A 16148-nucleotide genomic window follows, 5' to 3' on the forward strand; every position below is an offset into this window, starting at 1 on the left:
GTTTTCTTAGGCCAAATCATGTACAGTTAGGAAATCAACACGTGATAGTGTGAGGCGAGTGGGAGGTAGGTTGCAGACATAATCATTTGTATCCTTCCATGCACTTGGTTCGGATGCTTGACTATGCGGTCGTCGTCCCAGCGGGGGTGCGTCGATCCCCTTTTGCAGCTGAAACTCGACGGTCGTTGTTACAACGGAGGGTACGTCGGTCCCCTTTTGCGGTTGTAACCCTGACTTGTCGCCTTTTGTCATGATCTATTCCAAGTCTGTGTTTGAATCGCGTGATGATGTGCAGCCTACTTCGAATTGGACTCGGCTACTTCGGATTGGACTCGGTAAAAAGTATATGATCGACAAGAATACCGTCATATTGTGATTTTGTGAAAAACCATAATCTTGAACACCATGTTTTCGAAATAATCAAATACCTTACTAGCGGAACAAAGTGATCAGGTCTCACTAGCTAACTAAAATGATCATGTCTCACTAGCAGATCGCCGAATGAGCTTACTCCATTCTTCATCTTTTCGATCGGCGATATCAAATTACTTGTTCCTTGACATCCATATACATCAAGTCGGCCTTGCCCCCCAGCGTCTTGATTCGTTCTTAAAAATGAGTCATATGCCTTATCGCCTTTTTGACAATCTGATCTCACATAAAGGCGCGACAAAATATACTTGATAATCTGATCTCCTTTGTAAAGATGATCACCATTATATCGGACCGATCTTCAAGCAGTCGTCCCGCCAATGAACTCGAATGCTGATCTCCTTCTCCGTTTTGGATTAGATCGGCCAAATACCTCGACGAGGTGATCTCCAGTGTTTTGATCACATCGACCAAATGATTCCGAGAGATGATTTCCTCCGGCTTTTTGATCAGATCGACCGAATGATTCGGCGAGGTGATCTCCTCCGACATTTGGATCAGATCGGCCAAATACCTCAACGAGGTGATCTCCAGTGTTTTGATCAGATCGGCCAAATGGCTCGATGAGCTGATCTCTTTCGGTGTCTGGATTTGATCCACCAAATGGTCGGCCACACCATACTTCATGTGTTTTGAAGCATTATTGTGATCAACTGCACCATTATGTATATGGCTTGAAGCATTATTGTGATTGGCCACACAATACTCCATGTGTCTCACATCATTTCTGTGATCTGCAGCACCGTACTTCATACTAGATTGATTGATCGGTTGCGTCTGATCGGCAGTCCCTCTTTGCGAGCTGATCCGTGCTGGTGTGTAGCCAAGATCAACCATCTTGATGGTAGTTTCGGCGATGTTTTTTCGAGCCATGACTTTTGACATAATATCGTTTATGCTTAATAGGCTTCTTCCTATGTCCGACCTGATCTCTCTTTGAACAGTCATTTTTTTTCGTCAAGTACGGTCTTCATGGCTCTCGCTAATTGGTCTCCTTCATAATATCTCGGCCGATTTTCATGCGTGATCTTATTCCTCATGGTTATGGAATCGGCCATTGATAATGTTGAAGGATTTGGGGATAGGAAACGATTATCGTCACTCGAATCGTCATCTTCGAATTGGTTGAAATTTTTGACTCTAAGATCGACCGATTTCCCTTCTGTGGGAGGTATAGTAGTTCCCTCGTGCGACAGTTGGTTCTTGTCTCTCTTGGTCATGATCGCTTCCAAATCAGAGTCTAAATCTCATGGCGTCTCGCTTCCTTCGAATAAGCTTGATCGACTCATTGAGCGTGTATATCTTTTAGCTCTTTAGTACCGATTTTTGTGCTAACCATAAACATGTCCCCAGTGGAGTCGCCAAAAGATGTTCGCAGGAAAAACTTCCAAACTCAAATCTTTGAATTTGATAATGGGAACTGTTTCGGTTTGATGCTTTAATCGGAAACTCGAATTTCAATCAAGTCACACAAAAGAACAATAGTAACCAATTAAACTAAAATTACTAGTATCGCTCCGGAGGTTCAGAAACCTAAGCGGGATTGATTTCCAACTACTCCTAAGTTAAGGGTTTAATCCGGAGATTAAGATAGAAAAACCTGAGCTTTGATTTGTGTTTTTTGACGAAATTGTGTAGAGCCTTTATTAATCTGAAAAAATAACTATTTATAGGGACAAATCCCCTAATAATAGGAAAAAGAAAACAACTAAGACTCAATGACTTAACTAAATTCGAACCTGATAAGACTAAAAGTCTTTGACTCGGCTAATAAAAAAAACAATAATAAAAATGGCTATTATGGGCCCAATCCCAATTCAGCCCGCTATGCTCCATTCTAACTGACATCCCATTGTCTTAAAGTCTATTTTTGGACTGGTGTAAACACATTCTAATTCACATTTTTGATTTTCAATTCCACCCCTAAATACTAAATTGATCTCTTTTTCATTTGAAAAAAGTTAAAATAAATCATCCATTTTTAACTTTTTATGTGAAAAAGTGTTCAAACGAAAACTTTATAGGGATTTTTTTTGAATTTTTTTCGAGTGAAAAAAGTCCAATTTAATTTTAAGGGTGGAATTGAAACCCAAAGATACAAATTAGAGTGCAACTTAAAAAATTGCAATGTCAGGGTGCAACTGAAAAAGGGCTAAAAAATGGGTTTTTTTTGTGATTAAGCCAATCAAATATTAAGCATACTTTCTTTATAAGCTACCAATTCATTAATTCACTTTTTTTTGCTCATCAATCACTCGATCTCTCTGGGTTAGTGTTCTTTTTTGGGTTAATAACTCTTAAATTTTGTGTCTTTATTGCATATCTTTTGATTCTGGTTTCTGGGTTTTGTGTTGTGAGGCAACTCAAGATGTGGGTTATTTCTGATTTTTCATATCTTGTCAAATATTTGATTCTATGAATTCATGTGAAATTATATTGCTGGTTATTCTGTATTTAAGTTATTTAAGTAAATGTTCAAAATTACGAGGATATCAAATATATGTAAAAGTCCTATTCTTCTCAAGCTTGCTGTGTTTGTTTATGTGGATAATCAGATTTCTTTCTTGATTTTGCTTTTGTAAGTTTATTAGATAATATGGAGATCTAATAACTTTGGTGTTTGTTGGTAACTCGAATCCCTTTTGATTGATGATAGAAAATGTTGATACTTGCAGTTGTGTTCTTTCTCGGGAACTTATTTCCAAATAAAGCGTAAAGAATGCGTGCTCCCTCATTACTTGCACAATGCATACTTGGTTTGGTCCCTCAAGACCGAGCAAGTGTTAGCATTTCCAGTGTTTCAGATAGGGATGTGCAGCTTCCTTCTCCTGCAGTTGAGATTCTCCCCTCAAAGGTAACATCCTAATCTTTATCCAAATCTGCTCATTACCAACCTAGATATGCTCATTACGCATTCTATTTTCATGCTGTGCAGATCGCTCACCCTTTAGATATGCAGGAGAGAATGTTGAATTGCAAGGGCTAAATGTCTTCAAGGTATGTAAATTCTATCTCTTATGACTCTACATTGCACAGAAGATTTTTTAGTATTGAAGGGATTTAGTTCTTTAACAGTATTTATGTAGCTTAGCTGTTATGAACCTTTATTGTAAAATTTCCAATTGATTGTATTGGAAATTGGAAAACATTTCTTTCTCCCCTTAGGTAAAGCTTACTGTTATTTAATTTAATAGTTCATGTTTATGACCTTGGTTGATTCTCTTTTTGATCTTATTCAGGGAAGAGTTAGCATTGCTGATATTATTGGGTTCACAGGGTCCGAAATGATATCATCAGAAAGTGACGGTAAGTATTTCACATTTCTTTTGTGCACTTCTAAAATTAACTTTTTTGAATCTGATTTGGCAGTGGACATATATGCATAGAAGCATATGATGACACTGTAAAAGAATTCAAAGTTCTGAAGTGAGTAGTGGTGACAGCTAGACCCTTCTTGTTTCGCAGGGTCTATGAAATCTTGGAACAGCTCTCTTGATCTTGTAAATGTCCTTAAGCATGAAATCCGCGATGGACAACTGAGCTTTAGAGGCAAGAGAATTCTTGAGGTAATTAATTAAGTTAATGAAAAACTTTTGCTACTTCTATGCTTTTTGTTAAAAGTTTTCCTGATTGCTCCCCGCGCCCAAAAGGGTAGATTTCTCCTCACATGTTTTAGACAGTCAAGAAACCTTATTAGTTCCTTTCTTGAGGATTTTTAAGAGCAATAAGCAGCCCTTATATTCATGTTGCTGTCATCGCTCTTTTCTCATTTGAAGTACCGAAAAATGTCAGCTGATGGTTGATCTTTCTATTTGGTGATTCTTACAGCTTGGTAGTAACTATGGACTTCCTGGGATCTTTGCTTGCCTGAAGGTAAACTCCATTGACCTTTTTTATGTTTTCCTTCTCGTATCATATTATTTCATTAAACATGTGTGCGTTTCTTGTCAAATATAGCCTATTAAGTATTAGAAATCAAATGGGCTTGAATTTGTGCACTTTAACCCTCGCTCTTTTCATCTTTTGTTGCAGTCTTTAAGACTAACCTTTTTATTGTTATATATGTTGACAATTGTGGTAATTACAGGGGGCTTCTGCTGTGCACTTTCAAGACCTGAATGCAGAAACACTAAGGTGCATGACTATACCAAATGTCCTTGCCAACCTTGAGCAGGTTCGGGAGAGGCAGAGTCGACAACCAGAGAGCCCTCTTACTCCATCAAGGAACTCTCTGTCACCGTCAGTCCACTTCTATGCTGGGGACTGGGACGAACTTCCAACAGTGCTGTCAATTGTGAGAAATGATGCCTTAGAAGCAACAACAGGCATGAACCTTAGCTTCTCTGAGGAGGATTTCATGGATGCATGTAGTAGCCAGGACGGTAACATCATAGGGCACGAAACTTCCTCAAGGCGATCAAGGAAGCTTTCGGGAAGCCGGGCATGGGAGAGAGCTAGTGAGATTGATCATGGAGAAGATGGCTATGATGTTATTCTGATGACAGATATCCCATACTCTATAATTTCTTTGAAGAAGCTGTATGCTCTCATTAAAAAGGTTAGTTGGTCAGCTTCTTGTTCCCTACTTTCATTTTGTATTTTCTTAAAGCAATTTTTTGTTACCAGTCTACTGATTATTTAGAGCTCAGTATTTAAAATAATAGAGGATTTACAGTTTTTTATTTGGGATGATCATTATGGGATAGGGTAGATTTTGTCCTAATTGCACATTATAAGTGAACTAAATTGAGACTTGTATGAGGCTTTGATGTGCTAGACATAGCTTGTTAATAACCTGACAAGTGGATTCTGGAACTTGCATGAATCTTATAGAAGTCATTAGAGCTGTTTTGATGATAGCAGAAATTTAGTGATGATAATGAACAACGAAATAATTTGTCATTTTTGTTAAACAGTTTTGACTGAAAGTCTGTAAAATTTAAAAGGAAGTTGTACAATGTAACAAATTTGATTCCGAGTGATTTTAATGCTACCAAATTAGGCAGACCGAGTTGAAAAATACATGCATTAAATAGTTGGATTGATGTCTTCCTGCAAACATGGTTTTTTGACAAGGTTAATTTAATAAATGATTTGCTGCTTGTATCGATTTTGATTCTTAAGTAATATATTTACTTGTGGAAAAGCAGTGTATGAGGCCTCCATATGGAGTATTATACTTGGCAACAAAGAGAAATTATGTCGGTTTCAACAATGGAGCTCGACAGTTGAAAAGTCTGGTAGATGAAGAGGGCATTTTTGGAGCTCATTTAGTTAAGGAGATGGCTGAAAGAGATATTTGGAAGTTCTTTCTCAAGTAAAATTTGCTAACTGATATAGATCCTCAATATCTACGAGTTCAGAATCCTAGTCTTGTATATTACGTATCAAAATTATCCTTCATTTTTTCTTTCTTTTCATAACAGTGAAAAATCAGAATTTAAGAGTTAAAATTAGTGATTTTTGTGTCATACCTATGTAATTCTTTTTTGTTTTATTTCACATACAAAATATATAAATTCTTTGTCAGATTTTTTACACTACAGTTTAGCTTGTAAATTACAATGTTCCAAAAATCTCGAGTTTAGATTCATATTATTTGCTATTCATTTGTCTGGTTGTATATTTTGAAGTTCTGGAGCATAGTTATTTAAATTTTATCATGAATTTTGAGAAATTTCCACGTTAAATCTTTCCTCTCATCAAACTATAATAATGGAATATCTTTCATTAATAATATTATATTTTCGTCAAATAAGGTAATAGAAAAAAAAATGATATAATTATTTACACGTCAAGAGAGATCGTGACGTATACGTATAAAATTAGAGATGATTGTGTTATACATACTCATTATATGATTTATATAGGGAGCTTTAGAGTCAATCAACACTCGTAATAAGAAATAGCTCACCAATATGATTTCCATAGGCAACTCTGAGAGTTTATATTTGTAACTTTAAGTTCATTAAAGTTAAGCAGTGGAATCATTCAAATAAAATCACTTAAACTATTTTACAGGAACAAACAAATTTTTAGTGATTGCAATCAGTTCATTATGAGAAATGCAGTTTTTTTGCAGGTCTTAACTATATAAACTGTTAGGAGTCTAAACATGAGAGAGCAAATCCTAAGGCTTCTCTACTTTGAATGTCTTATTTGCTAAGAACTATCATTGAGCTCAATTCAGGATTTAGTAGTTACTGCCTGCAAAACATATTCATTGTAGGATTGCAAGCTGCACAGAAACACCTGAGAAGATTTTAGATGCAAATCTCAAATACGAGATGTACAGAGTTACAAATGATCTGTTTCATCTGCAAAAGTATTTCCCGGTCTTTGATCCTCTGGTTTTTACATTTACAACATTGAGCCGACTATGAGCTGCCTTGTGCTCTTCTGTTTTCTGTTAATCTTCTCCGCACCATTTTCCCACAATGCAACAATGTCAAGACTGCGATAAAATAGAGAAGAGGAATGCCAACAATGCAACCCCCAGATGCTGAATTCTCCAGTGTCTATCAAGATGAACAACAACAAGTCAGCCTAATTCAAGCAGCAAATCAAAGTAACATTCAAAGTAATTATGGATCAAGACAAGTTCTTTCCATAGCATAAAAAAGTCACGAGCAGTATCTCACGAACTATAATCAAAGTGCATGAGTAATTCACAAGCAATCCTCCCAATCAAAATTAACATTTACTGCAAATGACCAATATGCACTCTGTCAATATCACACATGAGCTTAGTACAGTTCCCCTTTATATCTAATCTAACTATTCTTTTTCTTTGGGCTTAATCACCAAAAAAAACCCACCTTTTAGCCCCTTTTCAGTTGCACCCTGACGTTGCAATTTTGTCAATTGCACCCTAATTCGCACCTTTGGATTTCAATTCCACCCTCAAAATCAAATTGGACTCTTTTTCACTCGGGAAAAATTCATAAAAACCCTTATAAAGTACTCGTTTGAACTCTTTTCCACACAAAAAGTTAAAAATGGATGATTTATTTTAACTTTTTCCAAATGAAAAAGAGATCAATTTAATACTTGAGGGTGGAATTGAAAACCAAAGGTGCGAATTAGGGTGCAACTGATAAAATTACAACGTCGGGGTGCATTTGAAAAGGGGCTAAAAGGTGGGGTTTTTTTTTGGTGATTAAGCCTTTTCTTTATTCCAGCCCCTGAGTTGTTACCCTCATTCAAGTGAAAGTCGGTCTATTTAAAGGAAGCAATACATTTCTTCCACGTATATATATACTATGCGCACACAAACATGATAAATTGGATCAACCACCTATTTAAACTTTGAATTAATGTAGATTCTGGTCTAAAAATATGAATTTGTTATTATTGTCATCAATCTACAGTATTAAGCTTAAATCAGGGGCCACTTCAATTCTGTGATCAACAAAATTATAATCAGTCTTGCATCATTTACAAATCTAATATTTTGTCTCCCCAGTTTGCTGCTATCATATGTCATTTGATACACAATCATTTACCAAAAATCTAAGAATTTTAATTTTAATTTGATTGAAAAACCGACAAGGTTTTCAAATTCCCGTAAAACACTACAATTTTATGAAAACTGTAAAGTGAAAGTGCACCTGAAATACATTTCGGCAGCAAATTTACCAAGCCACTATCTCAAATTTTGAAGTTATCAGTTAGTGGCCAAGCAAGAAATATATACTACTGTTGGCACTTAATTCTTGCTGTTCACAGGTTAAGTATTTCCAAATTTCAGCTTTCTGAGCACATATCAGATAAAATAGAAAAGAAAAGATAAATGAAATGACATAAACAAGAAAAAAACCAGAGCTTTTTGTTTTTACCACCAATCCTGCAACAAGATGAACTATGGGGGCAAAACTTTGGTCCACTTTATTCCCTTCAGCATACCCATTAAATGCAATGACCATTGAGAAAGTATGAATTGTAACAAATGCAAGAGCAATCATAGCTGCAATGTGTAAGAAAAGTAATGGTTAGTGAGATAAACATACTCCAACTTAGCTTATAAAGTGCCTGTGGACTGCTTAGAACTAAAATGATATTTACCAATTCAGGGAAGTTCACATCAATAAACTGTAAAGTCTGAATTAGTCCGAGCACAAGTCCAAATTCCAATTGAAGGAAACACATACAAAAACGAAGTTTAAAAAAAACTTACCAGAAACAAGGAAAAATGGAATACGTGAACAACTATCTACGAAGTAGGTTGCTGGGCCAAACGCCGGTGTTAAGAGGCTAAGACAAAAGAACACAGCATGGGCTACACCATGACCTAAACCACCAGCTGCATGATTTGAAGTAACAACAGCTCAAACATCAAATATGACAGCAATAAGCAGAACATACAAACAAACTTTGGAACAATATCTGCTGCAGGTATAGAAAGCACTCTGGAACCATCCTAGGTTGCGACTTTGTTCCTATCTGATTATCACCAAAAGTAGGAACTTTATAATGACATCAAATTAAGGAATCCAGGTCCAACAAGAGGTCAATACTCATATAACATAGTAACATAATAGACATAGTAGAGGTCAGACGGTCAATATGATATAAATATCTATTATGAAAGACACCCTACTTCATACTATACAGGCCAATTGTTTAATGATCTAACTACAAGATATTGTTGAGAGGAACTAGCCATCCTGTACATAATGCTGGTTGAACCAGTATCTAGAGAAAATTATAGTTTTAGTTCAAGTCTTTTACCACATTCCCCCTTTTATTGCCTTGTTAAAGTTGAAACTAAGCTATAAACATTCGATCAAATACATGAAACTACAAATGTCGTCAGTTTATTTTTTTCCGCCTGAAAAGGTAAAGCGAAATATGGAGTCCATAGTCGCAAATTGAAATGGAAGTTGTGAGACTATAGGCATTAGCAATAAAAAGAGAATTAAAAGCTGTTGAGAGATTACCCATAGCAATTAGCATCTTATCTGTCAGAAATAATGGTGGTTTTGAAAGCCTGTCAGCAAAACTATCCAAAATATTCTCCAACCGCCTACAAAGTCCACAAACAAGAATGATACATGACCAACAGATGATAATACGAAGGATGACACATAGTACAACACACATGAAGATCCAATTCATTGATATGAACACAAAACTAAAAGCATATATAGCAGCGATTCTTGGAAACTTACTGGTAAACTTTCCAGAAAAGAAGACGGAGAGCTTCTTGGAAACAAACAGAAGAAAGAATAAGCAAAGCATAGGGCCACCATGCTTTTGTTTGCAAAGGAAGAAAAGCCCTCCAGACTCCAGACAGCACAATCAGACTTATAAGCCATAACAGTGTACTGCTCAATGATGAAGATTAAATTAAAGAAATGGGCAGTGAAATTGTACTACTAAAAGAGTGAAATTAGGGTACCTGGAGAGGACAGTGAGGATCAAGAATGGTTTCTTGGAGATGACAGAAATGAAGAGTGAAAGGGAAGGTCCTAATGCTATTAAACCATACCCGATCCCTGCTAACACTGTCATTTCTTCTTCTTCTTCTTCTTCTTCTCTCTTCACCACTTTATAGTTTTAATTTTTTTTGGCCAAACCCATACTAAGGCCCCTGTACTATTAGATTTTTGTTTAGATGGCCCCTATCTCAAAAAACTTATTTGTCCAGTCCCTTTACTAACATTTTTAGCGATTTTAATGTCCTTTTGAAGAGAGTGTATCCCACTCTCCGTTAAATAACAAAATTTGCCGTTAACTAATAAAATTGCCGTTAACTCTAAAAGTATATTTGTATGATAAAGTCAAATAATGCCACATCACAATTCTTTTAATAATAAATGAAAACTGACAGGGGTAAAGTTGGTATTTAACCATCTCCTCCAAATTCCAGCAACCTTAACCACAACATACCTCCACTATCCTTTCTCCAAATCCCAGCGCCATAACCATAACGCACCTCCACTATCCTTTCTCCAAATCTCATCCACATAAATGAAGACATCCTGTCAAAATCTTACAAACTCAACGACCACCACCTCATCGTCAAGCTTCCTACGCCGTGGCAACTCATTCGAGTCCGTCCTTGATTGTAAGGTCGTCATCCTAGGCTTTCGCTCTTATCCTGAAACTAAACCCCTTGTATCATTACAAAATCATAGTTAAGAACATTGATACCAGACTCTTCGATACACGATGTCGCTCTCAGTTGTAATCGATCTTTAGACAACAATTCACCTTGCGCGGCATGTACTGTAAGATTATCGAGGAACCTTGCATCGTATTTGACCAATAATCTATGAGTATTAATTTTTTATTTTTTATTTTGATTTTTCTGATTTTGTGTGTTGGGTTATTGGCTTATTGCTAATAATTTGTCGGTATTTATTTAAGAGGAGAGAATACAAACTTGGTGATGGATTTGGTGAAGTTGCTCTGATATTTGTGGTATTCGATTGTTTCAAATGGATGAACTCTATTTTGAATCGATTTAATCTGTTTCGAAGCGATAGTAATGAATTTGTATTCGGTGACGTTGCTCTCTGTTTTGAAGAGAAATTGACATGGTCGTGATGATCATCATGTTGAGCATAGTTTAGTAATGTGAAGAATTATCTCTGTAACGAAACAAACCCAGTTCTTGCTAATTAATTGTTTTGTTATTATCAACTGTTTTAATTTCTTCATCCCTATTATTAATCTATATATGATCTTACACCTGTGAAAATCGCCGCCGCTTGAGAAGAGGAAGGAGCTGTTGCCGTGGAAGCCAAAGACGCCGCCGTTAGATCAGATTTAGAGGTGGCCGTTGTGGGAGGAGAGAGAAGCTGCCTTGGTGTCTAGAGATTTTGTAACTGCTTGCGTGGTGGAGCTGTTGAGCGCTGGAGGCTGCTGCTTGTGGAAGACCTGCTGCCGTGGATCTTGAAGAAGCTGGGGCTGCTGGACGTGGAATTTTTTTTCCATCTGGATATTATTTTTTTCCATGTGGATTTCATGTCACATTCCTTTTCTTACACACTCTCACTAAACGGAGATTGAGTTACACTCTCTGCATTCCGTCCAGATAAGGGCATTAAAATCGCAAAAATGTTAGTAGAGGGACTGGACAAATAAGTTTTTCGAGATAAGGACTACTTGAACAAAAGTCGTATAGTACAGGGGGTTTTAATATGTATTTGGCCTTTTTTTTGTCTAAAGATTTGGATCAATTTTTACTCGGGATAAGGTACAAAAATGATCATAATGTTTACTCTGTGACTCACCTAACCCTCTAATGTTTTTCGAGTTCCAAAAATACCCTAATCTTATCAAAGTGGAATAAATATGTCCTCCACCGTTAGACGGAGGGTATATTTGTTACACTTTGATAAAGTCAGGGTTATATTTGTTCCACTTTGTTAATGTTAGGGTCATTTTTTAACATTAAGACAACTGCTAATTGTATGTCGCCTTAGCCGGGTTAACGTTTAAAAACACTACCATCAAATGGAAGACAAGGTAAGCCACAAAGTAAATATTAAGGTCATTTTTATACTTTGATCCTTTTTACTCTATCAACTTTATTACTCCATCACTTCCGGTCCCATTTCATATTTTAGGCTAATAATCATGCATGGCTTCTGACTTTAAAGGGTAAATGTACAAAACCCCTTAATGTTTAAAAACGGCACAAAACCCCCTGATCTTTATGACTGCGTTCACAAAACCCCCTAAGGATGAAAATACCCATGGCGCCTTTTTTTTAGTCAACTGACATTCTTAAAAAAAATATGGCGGCACCACATCAGCTGAAACGTCATCAAAAAAGCTAAAAAATTAAATCACTCAAAAATACCCCTAAAATCCAACCCAATTCAATCTAACTTAAACCATCGGTCAAATTATCACACCACCGACCCGACGCGGTGGTGGTTGGTGGGGTGGTGGTTGGGCCGATTGTTGGGTTAACCGAATGGTTTAGGTTAAATTAGGTTGGTTTGATTTTTTTTGTTTTTTTCTAAATTAAATTAGGGTATTTTTCGGTGTTTAAAATTTAAGGTATATTTCTGGCGTAAAAGATGATGTGACAATGTCAGGTTTTTTTTTTTAAGAATGACGGTTGACTGAAAAAAACAACGTCAGGGGTGTTCAAGTCATATTAGGGGTTTATGGGGTTTTGTGAGCGCCGCCACAAAAATCAGAGGGTTTTGTGCCCGTTTTTAAACATAATGGGATTCTATGCACTTACCCTCTAAAGTCAGGGGCCATGTGTGATTATTAGCCCATATTTTATACAAAAATTTAAAAATAAAAAACATTAATTGCTATATTTAATTATTTTATTTTTATTTACAATTGTAAAATTCTCTGTAATTTTTTTAAGGTCATTAAAAAAAATTAATATATTTTTTCTAAATGAAATTTTCTGTATGAATATCTTTCCAAACGTCCCTTTTAATGCTCTCGTATCCATTTCATGATATTATTAAATCTCTAGATTTTTGAATTGAGTTTGATTTTTGAGTTTATAATTTAGATTGACATACGTTCTTGAATGTTTAAAATGTTAGTGATGGGGATTTGACTACTGAATTATTCTCCACTTTGACTATCTCTAAAACTCCAAATGCTACGGGTCCCTCGTTTTATTCATTAACTTTCAAGCTCCAAGGTGTAAAGTGTACGGTTTCTAGGTGTCACGGTCCAATCTCATGGACCGAGACCGGCGCTAGGGAATGTGAGTGGTTACTCTGAAACCCGTAGCAAGCCCAAAAACGTAAAACAATTTTTCGCGAATCATAAACGTCATGCATGACGGATAATAACACGTGTCATGCTGAACTCACATGTCAGGCATACATATCTTCTGGTCATCACAATATAAATAACGCAGCAAGCGTAAACATTATTAACTTTAAAACATTAAGTTATATTTACAGAAAACTATATAATAGAAACTGGCATACAAACCACCTATCTACTGCAGCTCTAAGAGTAAAGTACTGTTTCTTTACATACTTTCAAAAATACGCACTTCTGGAAGTAGGATAGAAGCTCTTTGCTTCAAAGCGTCTTTTACCTGAAAGGAAATCTGTGAGGTGTCAGTATATGGGGATATACTGAGTGAGTTCATACATTTACTAATAAGTATTCAAACAAATCATAAAATAATGCCATAGCATTCAAAACGGATGCAGTCTAGTACGTGATCCAATTGAAACCCTAATCCTCAAACATACTAATCATATATCATCCAATCCAATCATTTAATCTCAAGTTGTGAGTCCAACTCACTGGTGGCTCCAACCAAGTAGATACGGGGACTCCAGGTTACACCGTAACAGAGTGCTCACTCGTACCAAATTCATATTTCCAACTTCGAAATTCATACTCATAATTAATCTCACAGCTGTATCAAATCAAACTGGTGATCACACAGTCCTATTGCCGCTCAATAGGTAGCACGTTCCATCGGATCAATATTGGTTCCCGAACTCCTGGTCCAGCTGCTTCTTGCCTCGCTAGATCTAAAACAATTTCAAAATATTAGACTCAAATCAGAATTCTATTTTAAGATTGACTCTAGAATCGAGACTCAACACACTGAACTCTCATTAACCATCGTGCTTCTCACGTATATCCCAATAAACAGTGTCTAACTCGTTTATGGATCAATTACCGTTTCTAGAATTCGTTCTCGTTTAACCTTGTTAGGTTAATGTCTTTCAAATTAATCGATAACTAGTCGAATACTAATCAATTTCAAATCTCGGTATGCGTGTACGACAAATTTTCCTTAGAACGGGTCAATCGGCGAAAACAGTGTGCGTACGCGTGTCTTCCTGTGCGGCTGCACAGGGGACTTACGTCCGCACAGTCTAGCTTTGCGTTCGCACAGCCACGGGCTTAGCCCGAGGTCGATTTCCGACGTGCTTTCACTTATAAAAACGTTCCAAACGCATTTAAAACGCTAATTCTAATATCAAAACATCCAAATTCAATCTTATACTCGATAAAACGATAAAATCGTTTCATGGCCTAAAATTTTGAATCGATATAACTCAAAATATATCCATCTAACCGATAAAACGTCAAGCTTACCGTGATACGCCACTGAAATACGATCATTTCGAGTTATAGAACGTCGGAAACGGACGAGAAACAGAAATCAGGCGACGAACCGTACGAAACGAACGAAGAAAAGAGAAAGAAAGAAACTGATGAAAGTTTGGTATCTGGATCCTTCATCATGGAGGTTATATATATATCGGCTAATTTGTATTTTGGTCCTTGAAACTTTTCAAAAGTTTCAATTTAGTCCAAAACCTATCTGCGTTCAAATTTTAAACAGTCTCCGATTGACTCGAAACTTTTATCATAAATACTATAAATTATTTCGCGAACTTTGGTGAAATAATTATCGTCACGAGATTTATAAATTATTTTATATTAATTTTCAAAGTTATTTCTTTAATTCCCGTAAAACCGCTTAATAAAAATTACTCCAAATTCCCGATATAATTAAATTAAATTCTCCTTATTTTAATTTATTGGAAATCTCGACACGTGGCACGACTTAATTATCTTAAAATATTTTGGGGTATTACATTCACCCCCCCTTAAAATAAATTCGTCCTCGAATTTAAAACTTTAGCCAAGTACCTTGAGTAAATAGATATGTGTACTTCTGCCTCATATCCTCTTCTGTCTCCCACGTGCACTCTTCTATGAATTGACTCCTCCATAGGACTTTCACCATCGAAATTCTCTTCGTCCACAATTGTCGGATCTGCGTATCGACAATTAACACTGGCCGCTCTTCGTAGGTTAACTCTTCGTTTACGTGCACTACTTGTGGTTGAATTATTCGAGAGGGGTCTGGTACATATTTCCGAAGCATGGAAATATGGAAGACAAGATGAACTTGCGAAATCTCTTGTAGCAAGTCTAGCTTGTAGGCAACTGAGCCTATGCGCTCTATGATCTGGTATGGTCCGACATATCTCGAAGCCAACTTGCTCTTCTTTCCAAAACGAATAACTCCCTTCATCGGTGATATTTTGATAAACACGTAATCTCCAATCTGAAATTCGATATCTTTCCTCTTGGGATTTGCATAGCTCTTCTGTCGACTGGAAGCAGTAATTAACCGTTGCTTTATTAACGGTACTTTCTCTGACGTAATCTGGACGATCTCTGCTCCAGTGAGCTTCCGTTCGCCAACTTAATCCCAACAGACAGGGGATCGACATTTATGCCCGTATAACGCTTTGTATGGAGCCATCTCGATGCTCGAGTGATAACTGTTGTTGTAGGCGAATTCGACTAAAGGTAGGTATGTATCCCAGTTACCTCCGAAATCTAGCACGCATAGTCGAAGCATATCTTCTAACGTTTGAATCGCTCGCTCAGATTGGCCGTCCGTCTGAGGATGAAATGCAGTGTTGAAATTCAATCGCGTTCCTAACGTTCCTTGTAGGCTCTTCCATAATTGAGAGGTAAATATGGAACCTATGTCTGACACGATTGATACTGGAACTCCGTGTAAGCTCACGATCTTATCGATGTATTCTTGAGCTAACTTCGCCACCGAATACGTTGTTTTGATAGGTATTAAGTGTGCTGACTTCGTCAAGCGGTCTACGATTACCCAGATGGAGTCAAAACCCTTGTGTCTTGGGTAGTCCGACTACGAAATTCATCGTGATTTGCTCCCATTTCCACTCTAGGATGGGTAACGGCTGAAGAAATCCATAAGG

At 36.7% G+C, this 16148-nt stretch overlaps 2 protein-coding genes across 2 annotated transcripts; one reads left to right on the forward strand and one right to left on the reverse strand.

The window, feature by feature from the left end:
- Positions 1-3112: 3112 nt before the first annotated feature.
- On the forward strand, positions 3113-5961 carry LOC126666598 (uncharacterized). The gene is made up of 7 exons (XM_050359445.2): positions 3113-3297; positions 3378-3429; positions 3672-3738; positions 3898-3998; positions 4261-4305; positions 4520-4990; positions 5583-5961. The coding sequence occupies exons 1-7, from the start codon at positions 3152-3154 to the stop codon at positions 5751-5753; spliced, it is 1053 nt and encodes a 350-aa protein (XP_050215402.1). The 5' UTR covers positions 3113-3151; the 3' UTR covers positions 5754-5961.
- Positions 5962-6422: 461 nt separating this feature from the next.
- LOC126677278 (gamma-secretase subunit APH1-like) lies at positions 6423-9990 on the reverse strand. The gene is made up of 6 exons (XM_050371853.2): positions 9833-9990; positions 9603-9758; positions 9372-9457; positions 8609-8734; positions 8271-8398; positions 6423-6950 (listed from the first exon to the last, which is right to left on the reverse strand). The coding sequence occupies exons 1-6, from the start codon at positions 9943-9945 to the stop codon at positions 6810-6812; spliced, it is 750 nt and encodes a 249-aa protein (XP_050227810.1). The 5' UTR covers positions 9946-9990; the 3' UTR covers positions 6423-6809.
- Positions 9991-16148: the final 6158 nt, after the last annotated feature.

Source organism: Mercurialis annua, linkage group LG1-X, assembly GCF_937616625.2.
Source record: "Mercurialis annua linkage group LG1-X, ddMerAnnu1.2, whole genome shotgun sequence".
In the NCBI taxonomy this organism is placed as follows: Eukaryota; Viridiplantae; Streptophyta; class Magnoliopsida; order Malpighiales; family Euphorbiaceae; genus Mercurialis; species Mercurialis annua.